The sequence below is a fragment of the Balaenoptera acutorostrata genome, chromosome 4 (genome assembly GCF_949987535.1).
Source record: "Balaenoptera acutorostrata chromosome 4, mBalAcu1.1, whole genome shotgun sequence".
Taxonomy (NCBI): Eukaryota; Metazoa; Chordata; class Mammalia; order Artiodactyla; family Balaenopteridae; genus Balaenoptera; species Balaenoptera acutorostrata.
The window spans coordinates 39,553,247-39,564,568 of record NC_080067.1 but is presented as its reverse complement, the minus strand read 5'-3'; the positions used below and the strand labels follow the sequence as shown (position 1 = coordinate 39,564,568).

General features: G+C 38.5%; 1 protein-coding gene across 1 annotated transcript; it reads left to right on the top strand.

Moving 5' to 3' along the window:
- Window positions 1-4,071: 4,071 nt before the first annotated feature.
- On the top strand, window positions 4,072-6,249 carry LOC130708172 (mitotic-spindle organizing protein 1). Its single transcript, XM_057546177.1, has one exon. It carries the CDS (start codon window positions 4,086-4,088, stop codon window positions 4,320-4,322), a length of 237 nt encoding a protein of 78 aa, XP_057402160.1. The 5' UTR covers window positions 4,072-4,085; the 3' UTR covers window positions 4,323-6,249.
- The last annotated feature ends 5,073 nt before the right edge of the window (window positions 6,250-11,322 follow it).

The following is an 11,322-nucleotide window of genomic DNA, read 5'->3' as shown; positions in this document are numbered from 1 at the left end:
TAGATCCAATTGTAAGGTCAGAAGACATAAAACCCTTAATGCAAGTCTGAAGCTCAGTGATCAGAATACAAGTCTTGGGAAAATTGGTGAAAACAAACATAGTTCCACTTTTCTAGGAACTGAACTTAGGTTGTAAATGCATGAACACAAATCAGAGTAAAGTGACTGGAATTACAGTATGGGAAAGAAATTTTGTCACAGAAAAAAGGCAAGTCCATCTCCTTGGGATATTACCCAGGAAGGAATGGGTTAACCTCTGGCGTATCCTCCCTCCCAGCCACAAGCACACTTAAGTAAAGCTGGACCCTTAATCAAACTTTTTTCAATACCAACTGCAGCAATGTATCCATTGGAAACAGATGTCCCTGAGCATACTGAACCTGGTTGTCAGGACTGTTTATTGTGTAGCTTGGTAAATTATGGACCACAGCTAAGCCATGAATGAAAGCTAAATCCACATCCCTCTGGGTGCTAGAGAACTGACGAAGTATTTAAGTTGAAAAGATCCAAGACCTTGAAGCTGTCCTGTGTTGATGCAACCCAAGCACACACCAGTTGTCATCCCTAATGACCAAAACACATCCCACATGGTAACTAGGATAGTGAAGCTGCAACTGGGAATCTGCAGCCTCCATGATGCTATTTTATGCATGATTCTGTGCTCCCTGTACTCTATACTTTCTTAAAATTATAAGCTTTGTGCTGAATAACCCTATTCTGTTTTATGAGTTTGAATAATCTAAAACTGATACCCACTCTGGTGGTCTTACAGACAGGTAATATGAATAAAATGGCCATGAATAAAGTCTTGGTACTGAGCCAACTACTAAGCAGGTGTTATTTGATGTACACCTAACTAGTAATAGCATTGGTTCCATGGTCTTGGGTGAGAATGAGTCTCAAGATGAATGCACAAAGTTTAAATGTCCCAGATTTAGCAGTTAAAGAGTGGGTTGACAAGGTGTTGTTGACAAAGAAATAAGTAGAAAACTTCAATTCTATTCATATGTTTATACCTTAGTGAATTAACACTATAGTGCAATCAAAAGAGTCCTTCTGAGACAAGCACCATTAGAATGTGAAATTGATAATGTCCTATTCTGGAGAAGGTACAGAAAAGTGCCTTTCACCTTAAGTTTCGCAATTAGATAGCTGTTTACTTCAAATCTTTCGAATTTTTCCTAAAGGCATTAGCGATCATTTACTGACCCAGATGAACCCTACATTAACTAGATGAGTTGGAATATGCTGTTTTAGTTCATTAAAAAGTTAAAAATAGAATTACCATATCATCCAGCAATTCTACTTCTGGGTATATACCCAAAAGAACTGAAAACAGACTCAAAGAAATATTTATACAACTATTTTCATAGCACCATTATTCACGATAGCCAAAATGTAGAAGCAACCCAAGTGTCCACTGATGGATGATGACGATAGATAAACAAATGTGATATACACATGCAATATAATATTATTTGGCCTTAAAAAGGAAGAAAATTCTGACAGATGCTACAAAATGGATGATTCTCAAGGACATTATGCTAAGTGAAATAAACCAGACAAATACAAATACTGTATGATTTCACTTATAGAAGGTATCTAAAGTAGTCAAATTCATAGATTACAAAGTAGTATGGTGGTGGCCAGGGGCTGAGGTTAGTGGGAATGGACTCTTTTGCAAGATGAAAACAGTTCTGGAGACGGATGGTGGTGATGGTTACACACGTGAATGTACTTAATGCCACTAAAACATATACTTAAAATGTTCAAGATGGTAATTTTTATGTTATGTGTATTTTACCACAATTTAATTTTTTAATGGAAAAAAATGCTGTCTTAATACTCATCATCTACTCGAAGTTCCCATCAAATTAAACAGTTAGGCACTTTAATAAAGAGAAAAGAAATGAGAAGAGAGGAAAAGGGGAGGAGAGGGGGTGGGAGGAAACAGAGGAAAGGGGAGAGGAGGTGAGCAGGGGAGGGAGGGTCCTTGCTTGGCCTGTACACAGGCGGTTATGAGTCAGTTCAGTATGCTAGATACCCTGGAGGAGAATTCCACAACACCCAGGAGTCACAGCAGCTCCTTCACTCCTTCAGTGGATGCAATTTATACCAATTTATATGCACCCAAATAAGTGTCTGAATGCCCGGATTATATTAAACTACTCTCACAACATGATTGAGTGGCATAAAAAGAAACCGCAGATTGACGATGACACTAACAATGCAAGCATAGGACAGAAACAAGAAAATGATGGAGCTGAAACTTCCCAATTCTAGCATGAGTTATGATGTCATCAGTAACATAAGACGTAAAAAGTAAACAAACAAATATTTAATCAGATCTGACAAGAAGTATGCCAGTCTCAAAAACTATAAAAAATACTGCTTAGAATACAAATTTTTGTTCACTATACTTGAAGATGAACATAATCTAAGAATATGCTGTTGTTTGAGACATTAACTAATAATTGGTATATTTATACAAAATATATGTTTTTAGTAAGTGCATACATGCGGGTGCAAACTCAAATTTTGAATGAAGGAGTAAGCCATCAAAATAATATGGAGGGCTTCCCTGGTGGCACAGTGGTTAAGAATCCGCCTGTCAATGCAGGAGACACGGGTTCAAGCCCTGGTCCAGGAAGATCCCGCATGCTTCAGAGCAACTAAGCCTGGGTGCCACAACTACTGAGCCTGCGCTCTAGAGCCCACAAGCCACAACTACTGAGCCCGCATGCCACAACTACTGAAGCCCGTGGGCCTAGAGCCTGTGCTCCACAAGAGAAGCCACCGCAATGAGAAGCCTGCGCACCACAACAAAGAGTAGCCCCCGCTCGCCGCAACTAGAGAAAAGCCCGCGCGCAGCAACAAAAACCCAATGCAGCCAAAAATTAATTAATTAATTAATTAATTTTTTAAAAAAGAATCTAACAGAACAGAAACCAAAATTTTAAATTATAATAATAATATGGAGACTACTGCTTCGGGCAAATGGGCTGATAAATCATAGATCATATTCAGGTTTGTTAGAAATCTTAGTTATATCCATTTTAATAAATCTAGTAAATCTAGATTTCTATACCATTTAATATCAGGTAGTACACAACTTATGATATTAAATAAAAGCATGATTGACTATAGTTTTATTAGTTTAATTTCTTAATTGGTCCATTGCACTTATTTATAATCTCTTAAATTTTCTAATAAAAATTATAAACTTCTGTTTCTATTATGAAGTTACATAAATGATTCATGGAAATGTTAAAATCATACTGATAATATAAGAATTTCAATACAAGTCATATGATCAACTTCCTAAATTTAAATCACTGTTTTTCGTGAAAGCACATTTAAATGTATAACATGCCCATGCATTATTGGTTCCTAAATATCAATATTCCCACTTCATAGTAGAAAAATTACTTACATAGCTTAGGAATAAAATTATATTGTATACTCAGAGCCATTTGAGTTAATTTATATGACTTTTTGGCTTGGAAATGTACTCATATAGGCCTAAATTTTTAAAATATATTATGGGTTTAATTTCAAGAGGTTTTAATCTTATGTCACAAAATATTCGATAGTTCTGTGAAAACTGTTGTGATAAAGAGAAATTATACTAGTCACTAGTATTAGAGTAAGAAAATTCAAGTAGATATATTTATTACTATAATCTGTTACTATAGAATCATTGTTATTTGATATGTAGAGGAAATAAAATGTGAAAGAGGCAAAAATATTCAATCATATTTCCTATAAGAATGAGGCAAAATAAATTAAACATCTACTTCTAAACATTCCATATTTATTCAAAGATTTTGCAAACTCTTTGTTAATAAACCTAAGATGGAATACTTATCAAAAAAAAGTGATCTCAGTATTTAATGTACCCCCCAAAATATAATTCTTTCTTGCTTAGTCTAAAACTCTGACGGCATTAAGTAAAGGTATTTCTGTAGTTATTTAAAAAGATGTGTGACTACTAAGTGATAATGATAATGAGTACTGGCTCTGAATAAATGTGTTAAAAATCCTTTTTCCGGCCCGCCCCCCCCCCCCCCCCGTTGGCCTCAGCCATGGCGAGTAGCAGCGGCGTCGGGGCGGCGGCGGCGAATCTGAATGCGGTGAGGGAGACCATGGACGTTCTGCTTGAGATTTCAAGAATTTTGAATACTGGATTAGATATGGAAACTCTGTCTATATGTGTACGGCTCTGTGAACAAGGAATTAACCCAGAAGCTTTATCATCAGTTATTAAGGAACTTCGCAAGGCCGCTGAAGCATTAAAGGCTGCTGAAAATATGACAAGCTGACTTTCTGAAGAAATTCTGGTGAGATATGTCAAGCTCTGCAAGAGGATTGAAGATTGCATTGTAGTTAAGAATGTACAATGAAATCACTGCATGTAGCAATGTGGAAACATTGTCCTTTTTAAAAGAATTATAAAACCATAGCTTTATAAATCAGTGGAAAGTGGCTTACAGAGAAAACTATCAGTTGTGTTTACACCACATCTTATCTTTTTTTAACAGTTCTAATGTTTTGGCACTGCTGTGTTCATATTTATGTATTCCTTATTTTATAGCTCTGATAGCTTTAATTTTCTAAGCTGTCTGTCTATCAGATGTGCACATCTGCTGTGCCTGGTTGAAGTATAGTGGAACCCTTCAGTAGTAATGTTGTAGTTATGACTTGTTGACATTTCCATTATAAACTTTAATTTTGAATTGTTTATGCAGAATAACTGTGGATTTATGTTGTATTAGGCTGGAAGTTGACAATTTCGGTTACCAGTTGTGGATTTTGACTTAGATTCATTATGCATATCAGAATCTTGTTTTTTATAAGAGCATGGAAAAACATTTGTTGTAAACTGCTCTTTAACAAAGAATATTTAGTTTTTTTAAACATAAGGTTTGACTAGCAGTTAATATTGTGAAGCAGATCATATTTGTATTGATTGAAAAATGAAACTTAGAAACAGATTTTAAAAGTAATGACAGTGCTTAGCTTACTATTATTTATCATTTGAATCATTTAAATTTAGTGAGAATATTAATAGAGAATGTTTTTCTTTCTAACTTTTATACTCTGTAAATCACGGCCTTAAAAATAATAATGCATAATGAAACAATTCCAACATGAAAAGTCTTTTTTACTTTCGTAACATAAAAATAATTTGAGTGCTTACTTAATATCCCTTGAGTGGTTATCTAGTAGATCACTAAATAGATGGTATCACTCAACAAATAATGTTAATTATTTTCTGAAGGAATAAAGGTTTCCAGTCATTAAACAAAAACGAAATAATCAAGTGTTCTGTATCAGGAATTCTAAATATGCCTTTCTAAGCTCATTTTTATGTGTCATTATTTTTACCCTGAAAGTTTTAACTAATTGAAGTGATGGTTCAAAATACATTTTAGAAAACTTAGGATAGCATGGATTCTGTTCCTATAACAGAATCTCAGTGGAATATTTTTCCCAAGACTAATACAGATTTAATCTGATTTTTTAAGACTTTGTTAGCTTCCCTTTAAATGATAGTATAGGGACTCCCCCGGAAATCCGGTCCAGTGGTTAAGACTCCACCTTCCAATGCAGGGGTTGCGAGTTTGATCTCTGGTCAGGGAACTAAGATCCCACATGCGGCGGGGTGCAGCCAAAATTTTTTTTTAAAAATGATAGTACAAGCATATACTCTTTGGTAGCATTTTTTGTTCTTCAGACAAACCAAAGTGATTTTAATAAGGCTTAATAATATTTAATGGCAACCTTCTGTTCTATTTTAAAAATCTAGTCTTTTGACCACTTTGACTTTTTTAAATACACGACATCTTTACCAAGTGCGCTGAAGGTCTATTATAGGGAGAACTGGTTGGGAGACAATAAAAGTTTTGATTGTAAGTCATACGTTTAATTAAAAAACATTGCCAATACTGCACGTTGTTATTTATATATGATCAGAAAAAGGACATTCTTGTCAAGTTCCAAAATTTGTATATACTTTTAGGTCATAAGAGTTAATAGTTTTATTTATGACTTTGTAGATTATGTTATTTATGTGTGAAACAAAGCAGGAAAATATATTGAGAAGGAGTTATGTTTATAGAGGACTTTCTTAATGTGTTACATTTCTTAAATGTAAACATATTTCTAATGCATACTTAAGTAATGTTTAAGGAAACCAAAGTAATGCATTGTTGTGCATGTTGGCAGTGTCAAAAATAAAACCATTTTGGTGGTAAAAAAAAAAAAAAAAAAAAAAAAAAAAAAATCCTTTTTCCCTTAAAAAAAGAAAAAATGGAATTCTTTCAAAGCACAATGTATAATCAGGATTCATATATACTATAAATGGAAATTTGCCTTATTCCCAAAAAGGTTTTAAACAAATACCTCTAAAATGCTTTAAAATAAGTGCTTTTAAAGATCTTTGTTAAATATTTGATGTACTAGTTAAGGCGACACTAGAAACAATAATAACTAAACCCCGAAGTGCCTAATGACTCAAATCTTACTTTGTTTCTTACTGTAGCAGTCTAGGTCTAATCAGGAGAGAAAAACCACACGGTGATGTGAACATGGAAAGCTTAATATAAAGAATTATTAACTATAAAAGAGGATTGGAGTAACAAGAGATTGTCTAATAAGTAAAAAGAACACTAAAGAATATACGAATGGCAGATATAAGGAGCAGCCACTGATTTTAGGACTGAGATAGGGCACCCAAAGAAGAGGCTCCTTCTCCTATGACTGAGACCTTGACCTCACTGGAGATGGCATGGTCATGCCTCATTGAATGGCAGAGAAGTCACTATGGTACGGTGTCGGCAGAACTCTGCAGAAATCTTCCATCTAGGGTGCCGGAAAAAGCTATTCATGGGGAGATGTCTCCCCAGAAGCACTCCACTCTAAAACCACCAGGGGAAGCTGCCGGCGGCTGGGTGCTGCTGACCATCATGCACCAGAAGGAGACAGAACATGGAGAAGCTGCAAGTGCACAGGAGCCTGCTGAATGAGCACACATTGGAACCAGAAGGCATGGCCCTTTCCTCATTCAATGTCTCTCCATCATCTACTTGCAAAGCCTCAATGGTTGGTGGCAATGGAAAAATAGGTAAGGGGCCCAAATCCATTTTCATAGAGTAATACAGAAATGTGAATTTGGAGGTGAGAGGCAATCAATATCCATTACACTTGTTCAGGTCAAGTTCACATGGCTGCCCTGATTTGTGTGCAGTGTTCCTCTAACTGGTGATTTGAAGGCTCTGGCTTTTTCTTCTTTGTGGCTTTTCCATCTTCTACATGCAGTGTTCAATGTCACAGCACTTGGTTATATCAAATTAGTCAAAGGGGAAAGAGCATGTAGAATTTCATAAGAAAGTTTTCTAAGGGCAAGGTCTGGACGTGGCACATACCTTTCAGCTTACATTCCACTGGCGAGAACTCATTCATATGGTCTGAGTCAGGTCACACCTAACTGCAAGACAGACTAGAAAATGTAGTTGAGATGGTGTGCAAGACAAAGAAGAAATGGTTTTGGTGACCAGCTAGTCAGTCTCTCTTACAGATTATTTCTTTTAATTTATGGCTTTATTACTCCTGGCAGCAATGCATCTTACCCCTGGTCACCGTTTCCCCTGGACTGGGTGGTGGTAACGTGTGTGCATATATATTTAGACTGTCAGCTAAGATTCCCTGTGCCCACTGAGTTCCAGATAATATTTACCCAAACTCCCTATTTTATGCCCCAGAGAGGTCTGCAAATTCCCAGGGTTCTTTTTTCTTTTAGCAAGTTTTTTTTTTTTTAATTTATTTATGTATTTTTTTTATTTATTTTTATGGCTGTGTTGGGTCTTCATTTCTGTGTGAGGGCTGTCTCTAGTTGTGACAAGCGGGGGCCACTCTTCATCGTGGTGCGCGGGCCTCTCACTATCGCGGCCTCTCTTGTTGCGGAGCACAGGCTCCAGACGCGCAGGCTCAGCAATTGTGGCTCACGGGCCTAGTTGCTCCGCGGCATGTGGGATCTTCCCAGACCAAGGCTCGAACCCGTGTCCCCTGCATTGGCAGGCAGATTCTCAACCACTGCACCACCAGGGAAGCCCTCCCAGGGTTCTTATATTCTCATAGTCTTCTCCATGCTTAATTTCTGCTTTCACACATGCTATTGCCATTCTTCACTGCCTTGACTCAGATATGAAATCTAGATTTTTCAGTGATTTCTACCAAAAATTCCTTTACACAACACTTGTGGATATGGAAAAATTGCCTGAAGATTTGAGAATGACAGAGGAGGTTTAAATTACGGCATCAGGAATAATTTCAAAGTACATAATAGGCAGCTTACTGTCTTTTAGTAACCACTTCTGGGAAATTTTGGTGGCCCTTCACCTCATCTGGTTTTCTTCCTCACATGCCTCACCGCTCCCTTTCCCCCCTGAGTCTCTTTACCTCTCAAGAGAAAAACAGATCCCCCTTGCTTTGTCATGCCGAACAACTTAACCATTTTTATTTAGTTGTCTCCTAAGATCCTACTGACCCCAGTGTTCTTGAGGGTCTTACTTTCCATCCCCAAAGAATCTGAATGCACTGTAAAAGAAATCCATGTGCTGGTGGTTAAAGCTAAAATTTTCACATTATTTCATACAAAGTCAAAATGACTTGATACTGACTACAGAGTATACTAAACGAGTTCTACCAAATCAGCATTCCCAAAGTGTGTTCTATGGTGCACCAGTCCCATGAAATAATTTGTAAAGAATAAGGTCCGTGATCAAGCAATTTTGAGAATCCCTGCATACTATATCCCCCCTCTCTTGGAAATTCACAATGTGTATTAAACATACTGAAAGCTGTGAGAAGTCCCATACTAAGAAACTTGTTTAGCTATGATAATAGCTAAGTTACTTCATGACATAACCTTTTATTCACAAAATGCCTTCTAATGTACAGAATGTAAAAAGTCCCTTCTAGCTGTAATGTTCTGAAACACTGTAATTTTTCAGCACCTATGTAACTAACAAGGAAACAATCACAAGAGAGTCGGCCCAACAGCATGGCCAGAATGGGAGCTATCATGTACTCTCTGACTGTAAGAGCCCTCCCAGGTGACCACTGCCCCCAGCCAGAGCTCTGAGCCATCTGGTTATTCTAAGAAAGTGAGGCAGTGCCCCTCAGAGACTAAGCAGAAACGAACAGGAAAAAGAGAAGGCAATCTTCCCAGCTGGTGCTGAAAGCTCCCTGTCTTTCCACTTTCATCTTCATCAAGGCTACTGAGGCAGGGATTTGGCTGTCTTCCTGACAAATGTCCTCTCCTTTTCATTTTGGATTCATCCACTCTGGATTCCTGTGTGCTCTGAACTGCTCTGCTCCTTGCACCCCTCCCCAAGCCCCATGATACTTAAACTTTCACTAACCCTGGTCTTGACTCTTGATCCTTTTGGTTAAAAGTACACTTGGTTGCAACCAAATTTTACAGCAAGTCAGCAGTCTAGACAGTAGATGACTGTTATTGCCCCTTCTAACCTTAAGACTATGAAATAGTTTGACTTTTGCTCTAGTAGAACATATTAACCAGTGAATTTTCTTTTAAATAAGAACCATTATTAGGTAGCACAGTTCACTTGAATATTGTCACTAAGGCACAGGTTCACGTTTTTATCAGTCTGAAAGTGTCTTGAAAAACACAAAAGTGTGATATAATACAGTAAATCATTAGTATTTCCTGTAGCACTGTGAGGAAGTCTCCCTGCTGTTTTGGTACTTCAGACACTGGAATAAAAGCATGTTAAAGTCTCATTTCTTCCCTTCTCAAATAAATTAACTGTTTAAAAAAAAAAAAGTAAAAGCCACAGTACCATGATTAACCTGTTTTGTGAATTCCAATTTGATGTCCTAATGAATAAAGGCTAGAAAATAAGTCTCTCTTTATGGTGAGGATTATGGACCCCTTTGAAAATAGGATAAAAGAGGACAGAGGAAAAATGGTTTTATGCATTGTATCAGTTAAGATAGAATTGGGCTATGAAAAAAAAAAAGAAAAAGAAAACCAGACTGGTACCTTGAGCCAAGCAGGGGATTTTTTTTTTCCAGAGTTAAGCAATCCACGATAGCGATTCAGCAACACAAGCAGACCTGAGGTCCTTCCCCTTTTCTGCGCAGCCGTCTTTAGCAAGGTGGACGCTCCACTTCCAAAACTGAGTCTGCGCTTCAGGCAAGGAAAGGAGAAGGATAAACGGCAAAAACTTCCGCCATTTGAGTCACTCTGAGTAAGAGTCTATTTGAGTCTTACAGGATTTTCCCAGATGCTTCATCCAGTAACTTCTGCTTACATCCTGCTGGTCAGAATTGTCTCACATGGGCACTGCGGGCTGCAGGAGATGCCGAGAAATGTAGATTTTTAGCCGGGCACATTGTTGCCCTCAAACAAAATCCAGTGGTGTCTGCCAAATGCCCATATACAAAATGCGTAACTCCTTTCAGGATATCCTTTCACCGGAAAAGTCCACCAGGCCCCCGGGGGAAAATGAGATGGAATCCAGGTGATAAGGTCTAACCTTCTCTTTTGTGCTTCGTCTAGTTTCACTTGCCCACAGGGGGCCTCGTGTAGAGGCCTTGGACCTAACACGTCAGATTAGGGTTCCCAGGACAGAACCGCTGCGTCGGACACCTCAGCTTGGCGAGCAGAGCGCAGAAGCGCTGCGGGAGACGCTCAACTCAAGATGGCGGCGGGGGCGGCGGGCCGTGTGCAGAGACGCTGCGCCCCGCTCTGCGATTTGGAGCGTGAGCTGCGCAGCTGTGCCGGATGCAGGAGAACTCCGCCCCCTCCCCGCCCCTCCCCATGAGAAGCCCGCGGCCTGTTAGGAGAGCTTGTGCTCTAGAGCCGGAGCTCGCACATGTTCGTCTTTGGTCAAAGAAGAAAGCTTTCCTTTGCTTCTGAGCCAAACTCAGTTGCATTCTCTTGGCTCCAGTGACACTGAGCAAGAGGACCCTCGTTCGAGCCCGACTGGAAAGGGTCCGTAACAACTCCAGGTTAACAATCGTTGATTGAAGGACAACCCACAGGTAAGGCAGCAAGTGATTTCCTATTTATTAAAATTGTTGGTGGTCTGTAGATTGGAACTTAATGTTTTAACCTTAAGGTGGTAGGATGATAATTGTGTTGCGGGAGAGGGAAACGTCACATTCCGGGACCCGCAGGAATCCTTAGGACAGACCTCCAAGTGAGGATTCTTAGTTTTGCGCAGGAGAGAATTCAAGACGAGCCAGAGTAAAGGGAAAACAAGTTTAGTTACAGACATACACATTCCATGG

Bases quoted from the DNA above. Each gene is read 5' to 3' on its own strand.
- LOC130708172 (XM_057546177.1), top strand. From the start codon at position 4,086: ATGGCGAGTAGCAGCGGCGTCGGGGCGGCGGCGGCGAATCTGAATGCG.